This window comes from Sinohyriopsis cumingii, unplaced genomic scaffold (assembly GCF_028554795.1).
Source record: "Sinohyriopsis cumingii isolate HCF-2022 unplaced genomic scaffold, ASM2855479v2 utg000622l, whole genome shotgun sequence".
Lineage (NCBI taxonomy): Eukaryota > Metazoa > Mollusca > Bivalvia > Unionida > Unionidae > Sinohyriopsis > Sinohyriopsis cumingii.
In genome coordinates, this window is record NW_028315918.1 from 2,465,156 (window position 1) to 2,490,000 (window position 24,845).

The following is a 24,845-nucleotide window of genomic DNA, read 5'->3' on the forward strand; positions in this document are numbered from 1 at the left end:
AAGAAGACTGGAAAATGGTAGGGTTTGAACTTGGAGTTCTCATCGGGTTTCTCACTCGATTCTTGCTGTGGCGAAGTCATCTATCTGGTGGGGTAACTATCCTCTTACAACCAATGTTTTATACCAACGTGTCCATACGGTAAGGTGAAATGATTGGGAAGTCGAACTCGCTTCTGGTACACGATTTGATAAACTTTTTCCAAAGGTCGACTGACGATGTGGTGAGTGGGTAAACGTACAATCTTGTTCGGTTGGTAAGTGGTCACTTTAAAGTTTCCATCCTCTCCCGATTGCAAGGCTTCTTTCAATACCCCAAAGTTGACCACTCGACTGGTACGATAATTCAGAGTCAGTCCTTTCACTTTGCACGTCGTGTGCACTTCTCCTTGTTTGTCCCGGTATTCGTAGCCGTAATTTTTGGGACCGCCACTGACGAAACTTAGAATCTTGTCGTCGGGATGTTCGTCTGTCCAGGCTCCTAAACGGTCTCCTTCGATGTTAGGGTGATGTTGAATCGGGTGATGAATGTAAATGCAACTGTCTGTGTCAAAGTACAGGACGCGTTCTTCTAACAGTTCTAAAGCTTCGTACAATTTTAAGCGAGCATGAGCTGTCACGTAAGCCGCAATGATGACATTTCCAAAAGGGTCGTCTTGTACAAAGTCCAGATCTTCTTCGTAATTGACCAAGATCAAATTCTCTCGAACGACGTCCACGTGTTTCATGTATTTGGTTTTGTAGTAAATCATCTGGAAGTAGCGGGAAGGTTCTGTCAAATATTCCGTCTTGGGTAAACACGGTCGTTGTGCCATTTTACCCCACAAGCAATTTAACATCACTTTGGCAAACGATCGCCTGCCTTCGTTTTTCTCGATGTGGTCTAAAGTGATACCTTCTTGTTCGTAATATTTCTCTTTGAATTGTATTTGGTCTTCGGGAGTGTGACACCAGGAAGGATAGTCGCTGGCTTCTTGCTTCAGTTTCAAAAAGGCATCCACGTAGTCGGCGAAAATGCCTTTCTGCCTGGGGTCACCCTTGCGGTATTGTTGTGTCTTGGGAAAGTGGCAAATTTCGTACACTTCTAACAGTTGGTATCCCATGTCCAGAGCTTTGAACAATTCCACGCTGACCCAGGTTCCCGTCAAGGCCCGTTCTTCCTGGCTGTGCTGACAAGGTTGATCTTGGTTGCACGTTTCGGCACAAGTACGGCACAAGGGAAACATCAGTTTGCCTTGACAATGGTGAGGTAAGACGGGATGGTATAGGTTCGTGGGAGGCAAAACTTTGCACTTAATCAAGCCTTCGTATTGTCGAATGTTTTTCAGGTCGATGTGTTCCGTCAGCAATTGCGGGTGCCCTACAGGAAAGCGACAATATTTACACACGTAGGGATACAGCGAACACACATCCAAGTATTTGATTTCTTCTCCTTTCTTTTCGTCGGCTTGGTACAGCAAACAGGTGGCATTGGTCCTTCCTCCGTACAAACTATCCCTCGGGTTCAGCGGGTCCATGAACTGGTAACTTTCCACGAGGCGTTTAAACTCGGGATCGGTTTTCATACGGTGATCGTACTCGTGTTCCCACATTTCCACCACTTGGTATCCTTGCTGTTCTAACTTTAGGCGTCGCTGACAAGTGTCCTGGTACAAGTCTTCCATGGTTCGTTGCAAAAACTGATTTTTAGTGCCACGGTCAGGGTAACAGACGGGACATCCGTGAAATAAGCAACCGTTAAACTCGTACACGATCTTGGGGTTTTCTAAGTCCCAGCCATCAACCGAATACGTTCCAATGGTCTTTTCGCCTCCTCCGTTGCGGGCATGCTGAATCCATTTGTCTTCCTTGTCGCACAAGTAATGTAACCAACGTAGGGCTTTGACCGAGTATTGACGCTTGACATAGTGGGTCGTTTGAGGACTGATGACAGCCACGGTGTTTTCAGGCATGAATCGTTGGCGGTACACTAAGGAACACGCTTTGGCAATGGTGCAAGCTTCTTTCAAAGGATCGACCCCTCCGTGTTCCATGAACAGTTCTCGAAATTTTCCACAGCAACGCCGTAAAATGTCCACGTCGGAACGACAATACTTTAGCATTTCTTCCTGAAAGTCGAAAGGGTCCGAGGCGTGAATCTGGTACCAAGCGTAGAAAGCTTCTCGTTGTTCGGTACGCATGTTGTCGGGGTCGTAATAGTGAACCTCAGGCAAATGGGGTAGAACAGCATGTTGATTGGCTTCCGTATTGAAAAAGTGTGGAAAGTACCCTTTAGCCATTTCTGTCATTCCAAACGTTTTAGGCATTCGACTCAAAGGCATGGCCAAATAGCTCATCGAATCTTTAAACTGTACTTGTCCCACTTGCATGAAAATGATTTTGGCTCCGTTCAAAGTCACTTTAGGACGCTCGGTGCCTTGTTCCGTATAGTACCTCAAAAGAAACTGTCCATCGTATCCGGAGAAATTGTGAGTCATCACCGTGGCATGACGATGACAATCTCCGTAACGTTCGATGTCCTCTTGGCTCCACGTCTTGTCGACGGGGTCTAAGACCCATTGGGCAAAATCGGCTAACGTGTTTGGTCCCCGAAAGATTTTTTCACGCCCTCCGGGTATCTTGCTGCAGTGAGGGCAATGACTGAAGATAGGTTCTTGAATGCACTTCTCGCACGCTCGATGAGCCACGCAGAAATTAGGAATGTGAATGCCGGTCTCTTGCATGCATTCGAAATCGAAAAAGATGAAATTGCCTTTCTTCTTGTGACCGTCCTCTTTCTCTGGTGGGGGTTGGTATTTTTGCACGTAGCATTGGTGTTCCAAGTCCACGATGTGGTGACAAATGTGACATTTTTTCTTTCCTCGACATACGTGTGCCTTGGCAGCATTGGTACATATGACTTGTTCACACGTAGGGCACAATCTCAGGAGTTGACAAGCACATTTCTTCTGTGAACCTTGCGTTTTCAGATGTTGTTGGTAACAGGTAGGGCTGACAAACGTGCGCAGACAAGTGGAACAAGGCACTGGTTCTTCGCTCAGACAGGGTGAAGAGGCCAAACATCCTGAGCATTTCAATCCACAATGCTTGTGTTGCTCTCGATTATTATAACCATGGTCACATTTCTCACAGTAATAACCGTATCCCAGAAATCCGGTGATACTGGTAATCGTATCGAAATGGTCATCGTGATGATAAACATGAATGTATTTTCCATCCTTAAAATCTTGGCCTCGAAACAATAGAGGTCCGCGCATTTCTTGAGGGTGCACTTTCAAGGTGTATCGTGGAGCTAGGACATCTTGCAATTTTTGCATCTCAGGAATGCCGCAGGGTGTGTCTTTGGGCAGTCCGGCTTGTTGTAACAGGAGTTCTGCTTCGTTTCGTTGTTTGGCTCGGTCGGAACGTTGTATAGTGTCCCAGGTTCTTTTCCATTCTACCGTGTCGTTCTTGTTGGCATAGGTTCGTCCCACCACGATGGCACGGGCTAAACACATCTGGTCTTGAGGGTTGTTAATTCGGACGAGACTTGTTTTGGTGTTGCGAAGGTCGTCTACCAATAACATCTTTTTGCGTCCAGTCCCTTGAGGAGGAGAGACGTGGGTCATGTCCAGTGTGGCTTTTGCATCGGTGATGTCAAACTGGTCATTAGATTGTTGCACGTGTTGAATCTTGTCCATGACTTTGGAAGCAGTCAATTCTGCAGGGGTGCTAAACTCGATCCAAACAGGGGATTTCAAACCGTCGTGTTGTATGGAAAGTCTCAAGCGATCGTCTTCTTTGGGTTGACATTGTCGCTTGAGTGCAGTGAGCAAAGAATCCCACACCTCAGTGATGAACACTTCTGCTTTCTCTAACGGCACTTCAGCCTTGAAATCTTTAAACTTCACCGTGTATTTGTAAGCCGTGGTTCTAAATTTTCTAGAGGAGCGCTTTTCCGTCTCTCGAATGGAATAGTACTTTTCAGGGTTGACAAAGGGTGGTGAACTTGGTTCAGAGGGTTCGGATTCTGGTTCACTCATGTCCTCTTCAAAATCACTGGCATGAATTTGTGCCAAGATTTCAGCCCTGGTACGAGGCGATAGATCACGTTTCTGCCTCTTACTTTCTTCTTCTTTCTTCTCGAATGAATGGGATCGTTTCATCTTGAAAGCAAAAAGTCAAATGACTCAAGTTCAAACACCATAAACTACTTTATAGTCATAGCAGACCAGCGTATATAAAAGGGTGTGTGTCTTGTCCTTTCACTATTCATTTCACTCTCAAGCCGAACACAACGATGGAAGAGACTGACCAGATGGAACGTTTCGTCAGAGCTTTGCGAGGGGTCATTAGAAAATTCTCTTCAGACCAGCCTACGGACTACTCTCCTTCCTTTAGAGATAAAAGTCAAGATACTTGCTATATCTGTCAGAAGAAAGGGCATTGGTCTTCAGAGTGTGCAGACCGTCAAAAAAGAAAAAACACAGGGGATAAAAAAGACAAAAGTCAAGATACCTGTTATTATTGTAAAGAAAAAGGACATTGGTCTCCAGATTGCCCAAAAAAGAAACAAGAGGAGTCAGAAGAAAAGAGGAATTCTTCAGAAGAAGAGAGGGATTCTTCAGAGGAAGAGAGGGATTCTTCTGAGGAAGAAAGAAGACAGGTGAAGAAAAAGAAACAAGAGAAAAAAAGAAGAAGGGAAGAAAGCGAGGAGGAAGAAGAAGAAGAAGAGGAAAAGAGTGTGACGGTGAAGAAATTCAAAAAACAGAGAGACTAAACAAGGAGACAGAAGAAATCAATGAACTTTTTATTAAAGTGTTGTGTTGTGAATTGGATTGTAAAAAATGGAGAAAAGAATAAATGAATGATATAAGGTAAGAGTCTTTGAGTTTTGATTTTAAAATAAGAAGCTACACTCACGCACTCATACACAGACACGTACTATAAGGGTAAAATGGGTGGGGTTTTTTTTTGAGTTATTGGCAAATTGAAATTGTATTTCTTTTCGAGAAATGTGGGTGGCCCTGAAAAGGGCCTTTTTTCTTTATGGTGCAGGGGTGAGTTTAACCAATCAATTTTAACTGCCTTATGCCTTTGCCACGGCCAAGGCCTACTTCTGGACTGCGTAATGATGATAATGATTGGGTTGAAATCACTAAGGGTGGTACGGTAGGCTTAGTCACAGGGTTGACGTGTTTGGCTCGGGAAGGTCGTATTCTCTTCGGTCGTAATAAAGAAGTCTGATACATTTGTTTCAGACTTCTTAACTCCGCTAAAATGTCCAACAGTACCGTGACCGTTTGATTTTCACCCTCTTGTTTCTTTGCTGCTACTACTTCTTCTTGCTGTTGCTGCTGTTGTTTTTTTCTTACCTCTTCTTCTTGCTGCTGTTGCTGTAGGAGAAAAACTTGTTCGGCTTCCTTTTGTCGTTGTATAAATTTCTCCAATTCTTCTTTCTGTCTCTGTCTAAAATTCTCCACTTGCGGTAATGAAGAAGGTAACGAAGGTTCCGGAACAAATTCTTGCGAGGAGAGAAAATCCACAAAATCCCAATTCACCTCTTCTGAAAGTAAGTCCGAGTTCCCTTGGGCGGTCTCCCCTGCTGGTGCACCCCATTGGATCGTTTTCTGAGTTTCCGTCATGTTGAATCACTGTCGCATAGATTGACTGCACACAAGCGCTAGCGAATCTATATAGACTACGTGACGTCACAGACTGCTCTCTTCGGATTGGATGCGGGCTGACTGAATTCTGTAACGCGTGTTCGGATTGGTGAATGAACTCAATCCGTTTCAATCCTTCCTCCACCTATAAATAAGCGCCGTTCAATGCATTGATTCACCTGTTCTCGTCGCTTCAAGATGTGGACTACAGTTGAGTCATCCACCCTTGTGTCTTCCATGATGTTTCGGACAGACTTGCTCATGTATGTCCGATCGAAGTGGACCGTTGTCCACAGGACAAACACCAGCCTGTGGATACGTAGGATCTACGTCGAAAGACAAGGATGCCTGAAAAGAGTGCTGATGTACGGACCAACAGTAAGACGCAGCCTAAGGACAAGAAGAAGACCAATGCGGTGCCATTTATGTTTATGAATACATTAACATAAACCCAAAGGCCCTTTTCAGGGCCAGCCATATTTCTCGAAAAGAGATAGCCTTTCCATTGCCTACCCCTTTTTTTAAAAATTTTAAAAAAAAAAAATCCCATGTTAAATTCCCCTTGTCCGTAGATTGTCCCACGATTTATTCCCATGTTAAATTCCCCTTGTCCGTAGAGTGTCCCACGATTTTTCGCCATGTTAAATTTCCATTGTCCGTAGAGTGTCCCAAGGGTGTTTTTAATGCTAATTCCCATTGTCCGTAGGGTATCCCTATTCACTACTACCGGCGCCAGAGGTTCCTGGGGCGCAAGACCATTTTGGGATTTCTTAGTCGCCCCAGTTTTTCAGGAACTTCGACTAATGATAAAGGTTTTAAACCTATATCAGGTACATTATAATAAAATGTTTACGCTAACTCTATTTTGTCCACCATGGCATAACACGAGGTTCTCGCGGTATTCATTTTCCAAATAAGGCATGTTATGCCATATTTGGATATTCTGTGATACCGTATCGATGCATACCATATTTATTACAATATATCAAAAAAGTATCCAAATAAGGTAGTAATGTCCTTATATGGCACAACAGCAAACAAACTAGGCTGAAAACGGAAGATGTTATCGTTTTAACTAATATGGCGGGCGATTCAAAAGAAAATATTGGATAAAGATTGTAAGAAAAAAATTACACGTATTTCTATAATGATATAATAAAACTATTTAATTTCTCAGTATATGTGAGAACATGTTCAAACTTTATGATAGAAAGCTAAAAAAACCAAAACAAAGCTGCTCCATCCATATATATAGGGTCATGTTAATACCCCGTCCATGGAATAATGTTACTAATATTATCAATAACATACATACATACATACATACATACATACATATGTAGTACGTACATCCGTATATACATACATACTGGTCACATGATGTATAACTTTGTATTTGTAGGGTACAGATAAATTAATCCTGAAATCATATTCAGGTTGTACAAAAGGGTACTTGAGCTACAAAATCTGCAGTTCTCAGGTATGGAACAGTTTGAAACAGCCTCCTACATTTCCAGAAAGACAACTGTTACGTGTATTCACCGCTGTGTATCTCCCGCATTTTCTTGAACAAAGAGTAGCATTATTTAGAATTTAGTTTTGAATAAATTACATCATCTGACTATAAACATATGGGCTATCACGAGAAAGATAGCACTTCATGACATGTCCTTCACATTTTGTTTGCGTGATAATCGACCTACTTCCGACTTAAATTAAAGGATAATGTAACCCTGTGCTAACAATAGTCTCAATAGAGACTGACATTCGATTGGTTAATATGATTTCTCTGCTTCAGTCAATTGTTTTGAGTTGACTTTTTCACAAGGATACTGATGAAATGAATTCATAGTTTATGTAGCAGGGGAAATTACAACAAAGGTATTCAGATGGTTGCATTGTTGTCTGTTTCGAGGTGTACCACTCAGCCTCTCTGCGTGTGTTCCACCATTGTTGTCAGTTTCAATGTGTATCAGATTCACGCAAACGACAAGTTCAACTTTCAATTCTGTAGATTTAGGAGAAAGAATTAATAGTCTTAATAGAAAATACATTATTTTCTCCTGAAATTGACCAATCAGCATCAATAATAGAAGGCGGTAATTTCTTATCAACCACTGCCAACTCAAACCTGTGCGAAAAATCTGGTTCTCATGCTGACAGGCAGTAGCTTTGATTGCGTCATACCCTAATTGTTGGTTCCATTTCAGTGTTTTTGTAGGTCTTAACACAAATATTTGTCGAAAAGGACAAGCCAAATATTTTTATTATAATTTTGCCCAAAATTAAATTTCAAGAAGACAAAATGTTTTGATATATTAAATCAACTACGAATTTCTTTAATAACAAAACTAAAATTACTGGGTTTTTCAACTTACTGAAAGAATTAATTTGTGTACTTCTTTAAAATATATGGTGTCTGAATAACTTGCAGGGGAGTACCCCTTTTAATGTTGTTCCAGAGAATCTGCAAAACATGTTGCTATTGAATGAATCACACAGGTGCTTGACTGTACTCAATTCAAAAAATATTTCGGAGCATATTTTCCATGACAATTTCATGCTTACAGTGTTTATGGTTATACAGAAAGTCTACAAAACTGATATAATGAAGTTATAGATGTGCATACATCAGGTCCCGCGTTCGAATCCTGTGCAATATATAAAATGCCTCAATCAACAGAAAATTATGGTTTCATGATAATTCAATACATGAAGACATATTATAGATTGTTGACAGATGATTCTCTCTCTCTGCGTCTGAAAAGCAGATTTCAATATCATGCGGTAAAGGGGATTTGCAGTAGCAAAATTATTAGGATGGCCGTCATATATACTGACAATTTGGTACTGTTTTCATCAAGCACTAACTAGCCGTTCCAGCACGATCTACATTGAAACACTATGCCAATAGAACCTATCCATTCAGGATGAGTGGTGATCTGATTTTCAATATGAACAACATGGAAGTCATACTGAAACACACATTAGCACCATTTTCGTTTAGGAAACACTGCAGCTTGAGATTTTTTTCTCTTTTGGGCAAGCTAGCAATATCGAGTTTTCAGGATGGCCGCCAAAACGGCTATATCGAATCAAGCATATGTATACTGTGTGCATCCCGTATTAGCAAACAAACTTCAAATAAAAAAGATGCAAGCATAGTTTTATAGATGACCACCAGGATACCTATAATGAATAAAAGTTTGGCATCGATTTGATTCAAGACCTAACATTTTCTTAGAAATGCAAACCAATACGACGAGTCGATAACAAGAAATAGCGATAACTAAATATATTCAGGCTTACATACACCATGGTTATATTGAATACAAGAGCCCAAGTACGCTGCAAAACCGATCCATATGTCTTAGAAAAAGTAATGGAAACAAGATTTTCAATATGATGTCCCTTGTAGCCATTATTAACGTTATAGACCGACATTTTTAAAATAAGTACTGAATAAACCGCCGGTTGAACATTATCATTGATCCATTCATCAAAAGAATTTCTGTGCAATAGTTCTTGCTCTGGGATATAAATTATTGAAGACAAGATAATAACGGCACCTTCAAGCCTTGACGTCTTAATAGAGCGGTACCGTATACAAGTTCCGCAGCAACAAGCAAACAGTGTAAGAAGAAGCAATGCATTATTGGTACACCAAAACAGTGATACATCCTTCAAGGATTTTCCTGAAATGATTACTGTAACTTTTTAAAAGAATGTTTGATTCCAAAACTTAGAGCTATTGCTTGAAGAACAAAATCGTCATATGAGTAGTTTAGAAAATGCATCGAACTGCCACTGGCGGCAAAATAGAGCACAATCCTGCATTTAAGTTAATTCTTTTTATATATATAAGTAAATTCACCAGTGTGTGTGTGTGTGTGTGTGTGTGTACGCGCGATTTGGATTTTTAACGTAGATTTTAACAATTTTTCTGTCATATCGCTACGAAGTCGGCAGTGTGGCAGTGTATGGTGATGTCTAGTGCAGAAGTATCACGCCGCAGACATGTAGCATGATGTCCCATCCAGCCACATTATCCTGACACCAGGCTGACCAGTCCTAACACTAACCTCTTAATGTTGAGCGTATAGCGATGCAGCTGTAAGTACCATTTTTGTTAAGTCTTTGGTATGACTCGGCCGGGATTCAAACCTGCGACTTCTCGCTTCCGAGGCTGACGCTATAACCACTAGGCCACCGGAGATGTCCAGCCAGTAGGTGAAAATAAAATCGTGAAATGGGTTGTAGGTGCATAAACATTTAATTTCTTACTTTCTATGCAAATAACGTCGCATTTAAATGTGCGATATTTTATGTTTGCAGCGATTTTATGCCTGCTTTGTATAAACAGATCAAAATATAGAAGAAAAAATAAGCAATATTATACTTTTGAAAAATAATTTATTATAAAATTTATAAGAACAAAATGAAAAACCACTTATTTCAACAAAAAAATCGTAAACGAGAACCTTTATAAATGCAATATAGTCACAATGAGCGGCAAATTGAGCACAACCATTAGCTAAATGTGGCGTACGATTAACAAATGAATGTGAGATGGGTTATATATGTACATCTGCTTATTGTCAACATTTTCAATGGAAATAATGTTAAAATAACGTAAACAAAATGTGGCCAGTACGAAGATCAATATGACCTTATCATTGCTAATCAGTGTATTTAATGTCATTATTTGAATAGTGTATTAATGCCATTAAATGCATTTGTACTTGCCTGACAATCCATCTTAATGAGGGTGCATGGTTAGAAAAATAGGTTAATGTAACCAATATGATTATATTTCTAATGAAACAATTTCGATGACAATATTTGATATTGAATAAGGGGCAGAACCAGAACACTTTAATACGTAGAGTTGTTGCTTACTTGGTCCATTTTCAAACGACAATTTCGAACCAGATGGTAGCAGATATTATTATCTTCGATATTTAGAGACGATAATTTGAATGTTTATTACGTTGCACTCATAAATGTTAGTTTACGGTCTAAATTCTTATTCTGTCGTGCAAGGAATCTTTTACGCAGCAGGAAATACTGAACCTACGCACATCCCTCTTCCTTTCTCATACGGGCTTAGGACCGGTAATGGCTAAATTGATAATGCTTCCAATCTTACTTTCAAAAATGATCAGTACAAAGAATGATTTGTAATTAGGTGAATCTTATGGATACAATATTCTACAATATAAACAAAACAACATAAACTCACAAATACCAATTAGATGTGATATTTACATGAATCTGAATAGTCCAAAGTTCAGAATCATACTGTACACCACATAAAATTAATGAAGTGCAACACAAACATTTAAATAAGTATATGCTGAAGGAACCCAGTTTCACACAGCTAGTTGAAAGTAGTCAGTCAAATATTGCAATGGATATGTCCTCTTATGAGATGTATGCCCTAACTGTGCCCCTAATCAGTTGCCTACATACGGGACATTTTCTTAGGGCCGGGGCGCACTGAGGGCAGGCCATCATGTGGCAACATGGGAGGAACACAATACAAGCCTCCCGGTCCATACAGATCTTGCAGGTCGCCTGATCCTTCAGTTCTTGGTTTTGTTCTAATAGAGATTCGAGTTCCTCTGGAGATAAACTGCTTCTTGGGGTTTGGTCATTCTTCTCTTCTTCGATAGGATCGTTATGATTTAACGAAGAATCACTGCCACTCTGCTCGTTTTTATCCACCGAAAGTTCTTTATGATTAGTGACCTTATGTTGCACGGTGGCCTCGTTAGGAACTTGAGCAGCGTACCTGCTAGTATCAGAATCCTCTGCTGGATGCAATTTCGTTTTGTTTTCTTCTAGTTCAAATATGATCTCCATTAGATCGGTGGCTGAAAAAGTGCCATGATCTGAAACAGAAGCACACACAGAGTATGTGAACACCAATCTCACCATTCCGCGTGAAAATGAAGTTGCTTTCCAAATTCTCTTCAAATTATCAAGTCTCGTTGATAATTTTTTTCTGCTTAGTAACTTATGACACTGATTTATATAGAACTTGGCCTCTGGATGTCAGTAAATGAAACAGAGCAACTCCATCCATCCATAGATCAATACATACATATAATGCTTACTTTCCAATTAGTCACCCGAGAGAATCTTCATGCACGAGTGCTTCTATCCTCGGCTAAGTTCCATCCTCTTGAATCTTCTGAGGGAAGCGAGCTTAGCTGAGTGTGTAGAGGGTCTCGTACGTGGAGGTTAGGCAATAATTGCCGTAACTTCTGGCTCGGGTTCGATTCCCAGCATTAAATAGTACTCACCCTTTCTACTGGTCAGTATCTGCATAGCTTGTTTAACCATTTCGGTATTATAACCTATGGATAATACACTCTGCGCTGCCGGACAGTTCAATGAATCCTGAGGGTCCATTTCCGTGGCCTCAGACCCTACTGGCAGATGGCATGCAATATCTGCAGATCTCTCCTCCGATTTCACATTGTCACGTGGTTTAAATTCCAAAGTCTCGTCCGATCTCAGATTTACTCCCATCAACAGCTTCAGCACGAAATCCTCTCCCTTGCACTGTTTCAGAAAGGCACAATCTGGGTACCACCTCGCATGCTCCTCCCAAGGCACATCTCCCTCTTCCCAGTTTCTTAACCCTCCTCCACAGAAAAAGCATCGCACACAGTCACCAACACCTATGAAGCACATGTAAAATTATCGTTAGCTTTTATACGATGGGTGCTAACCCTGCTGAGTAGGACATATCGAATTTAAACCAAGTTTCGTCATTTCGGTAATCGATAAAGAAATAAAACGATGAATTAATATATTGTCTAAAACGCATTCTAAACTTATCACTCTACATTAAGAGGAAAATCGTGTTTTCGAAATGCGAAAATGTCCCCTAGAAGAATAACTTCATTGCTTACCAACATAGTAGAATCCAGCTGCGGCCAGATCAGACGGTTTCTGTTGTAGATAAGAGGGCCATCCCCTGAATGATTCGAGACGCGATGTCAGAACGGAATAATGCTCATGTTTTGGTTTCTCAGATTGATTCTTGTTTCCTGTTCTATCCATAGCCGAGAACAGTTCTGTTTGGTTTTTATTTTCATTTATGTTGTTCGAGTTTACGTTTTCTGCACTGTTGTTGGGTGTCACTGCCTTATCTTTATCTTCATGACCAGTTAAAGAACTTGCACTGTGAACAAAATCAGTACCTCTTCCCCTTATAGGCATATTTCCGTCCCCAGAGCCGTTCACAAAATAACAATTAGGTGATAGTTTCTTGTGAACATCCAACGGCCTATCACCTTCTTTCCAATTCCTGTACTTCAGTCCACATGAAAAACAAATAGTTTCATCCCCAGTACCTGAATAGTAGAACCCGGATTGGGCTAATCTTGTTGGTTGGACAGAGGAAGATCGCGGGAATGATCCGAAGGTGATATATCGTGCCCACTCATTTTTCATGCGCTCTCTTGTATTATCCATATTTGTCGATTTCAGAATTTCTCCAACATAATAATGTAGTGACGTAAGAGACGAACTTGCAATTATGTCCATATTCTGTGGTTTATCCTTGCATATGTCCATGAAGAAGTAGCTTGCTAATAATAATGATAATAATAATAATAAACATAAAAAGTGCTTGAAAAAAAAAAAGAATATCCCCACACTTTTCGGCGTTGTCCAGCCCACTCTAAAATCTGCCCCCCCCCCCCCCCCCCCCGGTCTAGTCTCTAGGGGTTCAGACAGACTCCGAGTAAAATTCAGCTATAGTCCTTAATTCGTTATTTCACGCCTACTAAGTTGATATATGTTTCCAAAAGTATGATCGCATAGGATAAGCTCCCTGGAGTTAATTAAGGACGGTGTGGACAATGTCATTCCAATGTCACTTGCCTGCATATATATATATATATATATATATATATATATATATATATATATATATATATATATATATATATATATATATATATATATATATATTGAGCAGTGATTTTGTGGATATAATTACATTAAGAATGAAAGTTTTATGGCATAAAATGTTACGTAGATACCAATTAACCATTCAGTGATTTCAAAATCTTTTGGAAAGCTCATGTATATTTTCTTTGCACAGATTTAAACTCGGGCTCGAAATAATGAAAGTTTCAAATAAATGGACGAGTCCATTAATTTCGCACCAATTTGTCAACAATGAAAATGTATATTTTGATTCGTTCATTTAAATTTCATTGTTGTAACTCGTAGCATAGGCATTTATTTTTAAAGTCAAACTTTAAAGTGGGAGAATATCTGATATTGATGTGTTTCTATCCTTTTTAGATCTAAAAATATGTTTTAAGTTTACCTACCTTTTTCTTGTAGCTTGTCAAGGTTCAATGTTGTTGTTCACGGAAGTACACAGTATTTATATAGCCTTATGTGACGTCATAAGGATAGTGCCCGTCAAAATTTAAATGATAACTACCCGTAAAACTCAGTATTCGTATTGACAGACTGCATGAAATTTCTGCCATAATTACAATTTAAACTTCAGAATAAAATTAGCCATTAATCTATGTTTGTAATAAATGGCTTTAGGAACTGAATCCTCATATTAAAACAAGTCGCATGACGGCTATGTGCAAAACTGCACGCTCTTTCCTGTTTTAATTTTCCGCCACGTATGTAGATAATGTCATTTCTATTTTAAGCCATTGTAGACTGGTCGTGAATTTTCTGGAACTTAGAAGATTAGTACATGTATTTGTATGTATGTATGTATGTATGTATGTGTGTGTGTGTGTGTGTGTGCGCGTGCGTGCGTACATGTATGTATGTATGTGTTGCCATTGCGCGTTATACTGTCTGAATTATTCTGCCGTTCGATTCCGTTACAAAATTTGCAGTGTATTTACGGACTATTTTCGGTGCTACAGTACTAAGCTTATACTGGAAATAGTTTCCTACTTTTTGATGTATACATGTAAAAACATACAAATAATCCAACTTGAGCGTGCAAGAAAACAATGTCTAGAATCAGTGGATGTTGTTTCATTTATTTGGCACAGTCGCTGCCGAGCCTTATATCGTCTGTATGTTGCTTATGTTATGCACTATCGTGACCTCTAATATCCCCATGCATTTACAGTAAGCGAGTGGGATTAAAATATAAATTCGTTTCGGTTGGTGCTTATGATTTACCAATTTCATTTCGGTGGGTGCTTATAATTTACCACTTTTAAGACCAGTAAAGCCCTATTTATATAATTAGAAAATATAATTTCCCTGAAATAAAGATTTGTCTGAGGAGCAGAAGAGGTGAACAGACTTTTTGCTATAACGTCATTTTTGAAAAAATAAAGTTTCCTACGAAAATGAAAATATAACGTCAATAACGCCAAACCGAAAGCTCTCACTTACCGAGAGTTTCTCTAATTTGGTTAGTCTTTTTTTGTTACTTTATCGCTGTCGTTCGTGTTTTTTTTAAAAAAGTATACGCGCTTTATTTACCGCAGGACATTTCATTGATGTCTTTCACCTCTTTTGCTGCTATAAATATAGTCTTTCATCCGAAGATTTTATCAAGTCCCGCACAATATCGTGATCGGGAGTCGTGTAAATGTATTGTTATAAATCCGTGTGGGTAATTGAATCATCACTGATAAAATAATGGTACCATCTAAAGAATCCTACACTGCTAGGTTAGCTCGAGAGCGACTAGAAGCATTAAAGAAATTTCTTCCTGTTTGTGATTCTGTCAAACAAAAACTACAAGAACGTCAAGAATCTCAGGTTGACTACAAGGGCAAGGATACCCAAATCTCAGAGAAAATCTTCAGAAACAACAGGCCTCTGCAGATGACAATCAGAAAACGCAATTTTTAAACGCAACTGGCTTGCATGTTGACGATATAGATACAATCATGCCGATTATATCCTGCCAGAAAAGCGGAGCCACAACTTCCTGCTGTTGAAACGCACCTAGAGCATCTAAAACCTCCAGTTGGTGAAACGCAGCTAGAGCAACTAAAACCTCCAGTTGGTGAAACGCAGCTTCACCTTAAGGAGGACAACCCTTTGTTCAAGAGCAACCAGAGCTCACGCAGGCTGATACACCAGAAGATCTCAAAAGGAATGTATTATCATTTTATCAGGTACATTACAAGACATGACTACAATGCAATCGAGCCTTTAGCAGTTTGGATTACATCGACTCACTTGCTACTCACAATGATCTAAAATCGTTGGAATATACATACTTCGGAGGAGCAAAGGTTTGTGACTTCAGCAGAAGCAAGTGAGGATATGAAAAATTATTTGTGCAGCATTCTGTTCCTATTTATCTGAATAAATATTTATGTTTGTGTAAAAACAGAAAAGTAGAAAATATTGCAATTCTAGATTTCTCCAAAGCTTTATGTTTGCAACCCGGCCCTGGTAGAAAGAGCAAAGTCAGCTCCAGCGTATTATCTAATAATCAGATATTTGATGCGACGTGAGGTTGACATTAACTAGTTTGCTATAACAGAAGTATATGCAGCGGATGGAGACTTTATTGAGTTACCAGACTTTGTGAATCCATCTCTAGCCTGCTCAGAGTTAAGAAAAAAGCTGTTAGAAGTCTTGAAATTAGGTAAATAAATGAAATTCGTATGAGCTACCATCACACTGCACAATATCATCTACCCAAAACCTTGGTGTACCACATGCCGTTTCTACTGCAAAGCAACCACGGCAAGATGATGTAGAAATGTAAACAAAAATAATAGCAGAAGCATACTACAACATTTTTACGTTGTCAAGAGCGTCCGGAAAACCTTTAACCTCTGATCGAGCTTTGCTATCTAAAGAAAAAGCACACGGATGGGTTAAGGAAGATCTTGTTGTACTCTCAGAAATATATACTGGCTACTTCAATGACTCTTAGCCAAGAGAAAAGCAGATACAATAACTTAATTCTCTCGGAGATCACTAATAGTCTTTCATCACAGGGTCACAAAGGCAACTAATCCGATATTTTACGATCAGCTAATGAGCAAACTTGCTGCAAGGTATCCTCAAGATGTTTCCAAATAAAAGCTATAGCTAGAGGATGAGAAAGTATTTGGCTGGCGCTGTCATATACGATGCACGATATAATCAATTTCAATAATATTAGTGATGATTTACTACTAATAGGCCGCATGAAGATAACAGCATTTCACGAACACTAACAAAAGCGAGATTATTTAACGCTCTTGCTGAATTTATAGTCGTATTTCTTTCTTTCTGCGAAACCTTCCCGTTGCGTTGACGACAGCTAGTACTGACTCTGCATGTGCTTTGCTAAATCCTTGTATACTGATTAATATATGGATACGGAATAGCAACACAGTCCTGCTTTAAGAAGATTCAACCACAAATTAAAAAGACCATGTGTAGTTATGCTTATATCACGTATACGAATGTTTGCAATCAGATCAAAACTAGTTTACGAGGGACCACTTTCTTTATCCATGATCTTAGTGCGCAATGATCTCATAGCACACTGTCACGTTTGCTAAACCCCAGTTCGTAAGTCGTGTGTAAACTAAGGTATTAGTACAACCCATGGTTGCTGTCTGAACATGGCGCAGGCTAGAGTTAATTTATTACGCAAGGTTGCCGTGACCAGAGAGAAGACCTGGCAACTTGAATCGGTACAGGCGTCAGATAACGCAACTTCCCAGTTATGTGTTACAAATATAAGAGAACCGCGAGGGGGAAACAGGGCGTGTTCTAAATCCGTCCCACGTGGACAGACAGCGAGAATGACATTGTCCGATACGTTTGATTGGATCGAATTAAAGAGACATCCAATCAGAATTGAGACTGAGGGTGTGGTAACAATTTTGATCCGAATTATAACTTCTAACTAGCAAGCGAAAATTCAGTTCTCCAGAGAAGATTATTGAGCAAATAGGATTACTCCGAGAAAGCCACTCTTAATTTGGCGAGAAAACGTAGAGATGAGATTTTAAGGAAAGACAAAGCTTTGTAAAGGTCAGTAAGTTATTTTGCTCGATTTTTGCAGAATGTTACTGCATTGTAATTGTAATTATGTGTAGTATGTATACTCAATTACTCGGATCGTTTAGTACGTAGAATTACCTTTGTAGTATTTAATTTACATGCGTATTTGGAAAATGAGTTGGAGTATTATATAGATAATTATATAGATTGTTAGCTTGTAATCAGAATTTTGTAATTCGCTATTATTTTACTTCGTAGTAAACTAATGCATTTATTCATGTGATATGTTCGAATTTACACATGCTTGAATTGTGAATCTGGAAAATGTCCGAAGTGTGTAAGATTAGTTAGAATGGATGTATGGATATATCAGATCATGGATATTTGAATATTTGTGTACTTTGTATGAATTGTAATGTAAAGAAATACATCTGATTGCTGTGATATTGTTTAGTATAATGGGATTAGGAATATGCACTGATGTGACGCAATTTTTGATGTGTGTATGAAAATTATAGGTTACTGCATTTGTATGGGAAAATAGGAACGAGTTTTCGGAATGAATACTGCACGGACTTGTGAGTGCAGTATATCCTTCCGACAAAACGAGTTCATATTTTCCCATACAAATGCAGTAACCTTATTATTACATGCTCATTTATTTATTCTGCCTAAGGTTTAATTATATAAACAAAATACACTACAAGAAACAAGGTAAATGAATGAATGCCGTATTCCAAACTAAATACACAAGCGCAGATTTGACATTACAAAATGACATCATTATTAATGCGCACATAGCTCCGCCCAGATAAATTTGAACTTAGTCGCGCAGTCATATTATGAATGAATGGGCATTGCAACGACTTTTCCATTTGATCTGGAGTGAATATATTTTGGTATTTGTTTCGATTCGACGAAAGTTTGTGATTTTGGACTGGATTCATCTGTGCAAATTATACATGAAATACATCGGATTAAAGTGGCGCGGGAGAAGCGTGTTTACGTCTGCAAATGTGTTTTTGTTTCTGTCATTGAATGTTTGAAATCATAACGTGGGAAAAATATGAAGTCTTTCAATTGCAATTTTCAAAACGACGCTATGGAATTTAATGTGTATTTCATTTTGAGTGCAGTAAGGAGGATGCAATTGCACTTATCATCGAAATTACAGCACACTTTCGAAATGTGTAATCCAGATTGAAAACCTATGACATGGCTCATGTAATTCAGATTTGCAGAATTAAGAAAAAACATTTTGAGGAAATTCAGGATGTAAAACTGTAAGTATATTTTATTTTGCCATTCTTATCACCAGCTAAAGAAAACAGTATATGCCTTGTTATTTGTAAGGACCTAATCCGTCATTTATATAAGGTAGCTAGCCTAAATCAGTAACATTGTATCAACGCAAAATGTCAAGACAGCTGGGATTTTTTTTTGCAGTCCACGAAACATGTTTTAGTTCATTCAGAAACAAAATTTAAACAACCACAACATAAAGAGCCTCTTACGCGAGTGTACATGATTTGTTTACAAATCAAAAGTGCTGGCGTCTGAGTCCATTGTTTATTTACAAAAGAAATAGTTCCTTTATTCACGTGAATGCTATATGTGTATTGTCGCGCGCGTTCAGTATCGGGGAATATTGAACGATTCTGTCAATGTAAAGTTAACGGGGGAAAAAATGAGCATATAATAAGTAATTGATACCGTGATTGTATGACGACGTTGTTTTACCATACAAGGACGTTTGACTATTTCGATGTGTATGAATGCGTGACTGAAGAAATTTAATAGCCGTCATCTGTGTTTAGCATCAGATGAGAGGGCTAAGGAAACTATTGTACTGTCCTTGTGTTTTCACAGGAAGTTTTTTTGGGGGGGTGGGTCGGTGGGGCAGAACGTCCGGTTCAGTGAGTCCCGAGTCTCTAAGAGGGGAGACGGATGTAAGAGTAGCAGAGCAGTCGGAGTCAACAAGTCTAGTCGGTATAGAGTCGAGGAGGAGGAGGAAAAGGAGTCGAAGAGGACAAAGTGGAAAAGGAGAAGTATAGAGAAGTGGAGGAGGTGAAGGAATTTGGAGAAAGTCGGGTGGAAGAGGAGAGGAATTGTACGAATAGGAGAGAAGAATACGTAAATGAGTAGAATACAATGACAGGTGGAAACTATCTCACACTACAAATCAAATGATGCAATAGGCTGTCACCGGGTCCAGCGAAAGGAGAGTACCTGGGAGAATGTTAATCATTTGAGTATTGAATTGACATTAAATTGTTATTAGTTGAATTTCACATTTTTGTATATTCAATCATTTAACCGTAGGCATCGCTGACTGGGGGCTCGGAGCTTTATATATCTTTTTCACTGATTTAACTTCCAACTAATATCGAGCCTGGGTGTGACTTCTATAATAATTTAAATAAATATTGGAAGCACCCTACCCCACACCTACTACATTGTCAGTATAAAAACCGCGATACGCCACACAGACCTTAGCCCAATGCTTGTTTCCCGATACGAAGAAATGTATGCAACATCATCGAGGCAAAAATGCATGCTATTATAAGAATACTTGGACCTTGATCATGGCAAACGGCGCCTCGTCGCAAGTCTGTTGTATTCTTCTTCCTGAAAAAGGAGAGCATATGATTCTTGTAAATTCAATCTTTCTAGCTATCCATATATTTGCATGGGTAAATGTTTATGACATACGTTAGATGCAGCATTTAAAAACATATCTTTTAACTATTCATTAGTCAGTTTCTCGACTGATTGTTCCAAGGATCGCCTAGTGAATATAAAGTTATTATCAAATATTTGAACTGCAATTTCTTTTTATTCTTTTGTAAATGTATTAGCAATGACAAACTTGCTGAATGAAATTTTCCCATTCTTTTTCGGCGTGGTCTTTATTTCTTCATCACGATTTTGTCTAGCTTCCTAAAGCTATACGCTAATAGAGGCATTTTAACTATTCTTGAGTAATTTGTTGATATTTAAAATTCTAGTTGCATTCGTTGTGAGCAGAACCTCTGTACTTTTCACTAAAATGGTCGCAGTTGCGATGTTTATTACATGATGGCACGATCGTTTATATATATGGAGAATGCTGGTTGCGTTCAAAATAATTACTATTTTCCTCTGTAAACGTCATAGGTATTAAATATTTCGGTTTTTAGTCTTTCATAAAGTAACTTTGATATCTGTCTCATCACAATGTAAAATATTTGAATGTAGTCAATACGCATGTAAACTATTGGTTTGTAATTCATGTGGGTTCATGCATGCTGGATTGCATATTCCGTATTTTTGCATGTTTTTCAAAACATCGTTTATATGCCATATATGCTTAACCAGTCTACTTTTATAGCCAAAGTAAATTAGAAACGGAACCTTAAAATGATGCTGAAAGTTTTTGACCAATCTACTTTTATAGTCAAAGTAAATTAGAAACAGAACCTTAAAATGATGTTGAAAGTTCTTGACTTTTACGAGAACACCTTAAGCAGATGTGATCACCAGATTGGTGCTTAACAACAGCAAAACACAATGTCATTTATTTTGTTAATTTATCTGGTGAATAAATAAAACATTGAGACACATTTACCCATGACATGTATTTATTTAGCTTGACACCAATTTCAAAAGATCGTTTATTACAGCCGACATGACATACCAAAGGCTCAGTCTCCCCAGAGCAGAGTTGCACTGAAGGTGCAATATTTTGATTTAACATGATTAAACACATTGTTTTTCTTTTTCATCTTTTATTACTCTCAATTCCCTCATGCATTTATCTTCCAGGATCTAGTCCGCATTAGTCCATCACATTCCTATTAGTATCGATATTATTTGCTTTTACAGCACACGTGTCAAACCAGAGATCGCGCCTATCTATATTGTATTTGATTGGTCTTGGAATTGTGCAGAGGTTCATAGTTATTGATATGTAAAGTATTCGATTATGCTCAAGTCCACTTTGTGCTATCGGTTATCGTTTGGTCATATTTTATATGATTGTCATCGAACAGTGTGATGATGATGAAATTCGTTTTGTGTTTGTTAATGCTAATCTTAAAATTAGTTTAACAGAAATGTATTTATTTCGTTTTGTTGAATATCTTCATCTAATAAAAACTATTGCCTGTGTGGACTATTAGTGCTGGTTGATGTAGTATCGAAATCCAACCATATAAACATATGCAATTTTAAAAAGCGGATTTTGGGTAATTGAATAAAAGCTATCGCCTTTATGCGACTATTAGTGCTAGTTGATCTCGTACCGAAATCCAACTTTATAAACATATGTAATTTTAAAAAGCGGAAATTTAATAATTTAAAGTGAGCACTCATGGAATACAATTTGTATGTGTCTTTCACATTTTGCATTGAACTTTTTCTTTCTTCGAATGTTCTTGTTGTTCTTTCCCATTTCCAAATTTTGCGTATCACAAATCCATCTTACTTTTTTGAAAAGCTGTCAGCAAATTTATCTTATAACTCGTTATACAAGGAATTTTGATTTTTATATTGTGGTTCATTATATTCGATAACTATATTTTAATCGACAACCATTCTGAGTCATATTGGTCTGTAAAGGTTTTTTTTTCTTTAACAAATCGTCTGAATTTAGTAGACTACCTAACATAACTGAAATTTTTTGTAATGCCATTTAATAACTTTTATGACAAACAATCAATACCTTATTAAAAGTGAATTTCTTTTACCTATCTAATAAGTAGATATGCATGAACAGTGCCTATCTTGTTATTTCTCATATATGGATGCGTGGAATCTTTCTTACATGTTAAAAACAAACATCATAATGATATAAATAAATTCATAGCATAAAACGATGCCAAGCTTGCAGCTAAGAAAGGAATGAAATCAACAATGATGTAAAAACTATAGTAGAGAAAGGTCAAGAAAAGTCGTGCAAGGCCGACTGTAAATTTACAACAGAAGAGGCCTACAGTTTGCTATCAAAGAAAATCAACCTTGAAAAGATTTAAACATTTAGTTTAGCAAGTTAGAGAAAGAATGGAAAAGGTTTTAACAGATTCTTCAATTTTTAAAAGAGTGAGCCAAATGAATTGGAAAAAAATAGTTGAGGATCACGAACAAAAGGGGATAGGGGTAGGAGTTAGATTGGAGGGTGCAGGTGTGGGGCATGCAAACGTATGTACCAAGATAACCGGTTTGGATTTCGGATTTAAAGCAGAACATGATCATGGGTCCAACACTGATCCACTACGTCTTTTGGACACATTTTCAAGCTTTCTTTCCAATCATGATCATGGGTCCAACCACTGATCCATTGCGTCTTTTGGACACATTTTCAAGCTTTCCTTCCAATCACGATCATGGGTCCAACCACTGATCCACTGCGTCTTTTGGACACATTTTCAAGCTTTCTTTCCAATCATGATCATGGGTCCAACCACTGATCCATTACGTCTTTTGGACACATTTTCAAGCTCTCTTTCCAATCATGATCATGGGTCCAACCACTGATCCACTGCGTCTTTTGGACACATTTTCAAGCTTTCTTTCCAATCATGATCATGGGTCCAACCACTGATCCAATACGTCTTTTGGACACATTTTCAAGCTTTCTTTCCAATCATGATCATGGGTCCAACCACTGATCCACTGCGTCTTTTGGGCACATTTTCAAGCTTTCTTTCCAATCATGATCATGGGTCCAACCACTGATCCAATGCGTCTTTTGGACACATTTTCAAGCTTTCTTTCCAATCATGATCATGGGTCCAACCACTGATCCATTGCGTCTTTTGGACACATTTTCAAGCTTTCTTTCCAATCATGATCATGGATCCAACCACTGATCCAATGTGTCTTTTGGACACATTTTCAAGCTTTCTTTCCAATCATGATCATGGGTCCAACCACTGATCCATTATGTCTTTTGGACACATTTTCAAGCTTTCTTTCCAATCATGATCATGGGTCCAACCACTGATCCAATACGTCTTTTGGACACATTTTCAAGCTTTCTTTCCAATCATGATCATGGGTCCAACCACTGATCCATTGCGTCTTTTGGACACATTTTCAAGCTTTCTTTCCAATCATGATCATGGGTCCAACCACTGATCCACTACGTCTTTTAGACACATTTTCAAGCTTTCTTTCCAATCATGATCATGGGTCCAACCACTGATCCATTGCGTCTTTTGGACACATTTTCAAGCTTTCTTTCCAATCATGATCATGGGTCCAACACTGATCCACTGCGTCTTTTGGACACATTTTCAAGCTTTCTTTCCAATCATGATCATGGGTCCAACCACTGATCCATTGCGTCTTTTGGACACATTTTCAAGCTTTCTTTCCAATCATGATCATGGGTCCAACCACTGATCCATTGCGTCTTTTGGACACATTTTCAAGCTTTCTTTCCAATCATGATCATGGGTCCAACACTGATCTACTACGTCTTTTGTGCACGTTTTCAAGCTTTCTTTCCAATCATGATCATGGGTCCAACCACTGATCCAATACGTCTTTTGGGCACATTTTCAAGCTTTCTTTCCAATCATGATCATGGGTCCAACCACTGATCCAATACGTCTTTTGGGCACATTTTCAAGCTTTCTTTCCAATCATGATCATGGGTCCAACCACTGATCCACAACGTCTTTTGGACACATTTTCAATCTTTCTTTCCAATCATGATCATGGGTCCAACCACTGATCCAATACGTCTTTTAGGCACATTTTCAAGCTTTCTTTCCAATCATGATCATGGGTCCAACCACTGATCCATTACGTCTTTTGGGCACATTTTCAAGCTTTCTTTCCAATCATGATCATGGGTCCAACACTGATCCACTACGTCTTTTGTGCACATTTTCAAGCTTTCTTTCCAATCATGATCATGGGTCCAACCACTGATCCACAACGTCTTTTGGGCACATTTTCAAGCTTTCTTTCCAATCATGATCATGGGTCCAACCACTGATCCATTGCGTCTTTTGGACACATTTTCAAGCTCTCTTTCCAATCATGATCATGGGTCCAACCACTGATCCAATACGTCTTTTGGACACATTTTCAAGCTTTCTTTCCAATCATGATCATGGGTCCAACCACTGATCGATTGCGTCTTATGGGCACGTTTTCAAGCTTTCTTTCCAATCATGATCAAAGGTCGAAACACTGATCCGTTGCGTCATTTGCGCACATTTGCAAGCTTTCTTT

General features: G+C 38.7%; 1 protein-coding gene across 1 annotated transcript in view; it reads right to left on the reverse strand.

Moving 5' to 3' along the window:
* Positions 1–10,035: 10,035 nt before the first annotated feature.
* Positions 10,036–24,845, reverse strand: part of LOC149773672 (uncharacterized) — a 39,593-nt gene continuing 24,783 nt past the window's right edge. The window contains exons 4-6 of the mRNA XM_089946248.1: positions 12,566–13,246; positions 11,951–12,331; positions 10,036–11,536 (exon numbers count right to left, since the gene is read on the reverse strand). Coding sequence (XP_089802374.1) covers positions 11,067–11,536; positions 11,951–12,331; positions 12,566–13,246 — 1,532 coding nt within the window. The 3' untranslated portion in view covers positions 10,036–11,066. The remainder of the gene's footprint in view (positions 11,537–11,950; positions 12,332–12,565; positions 13,247–24,845) is intronic.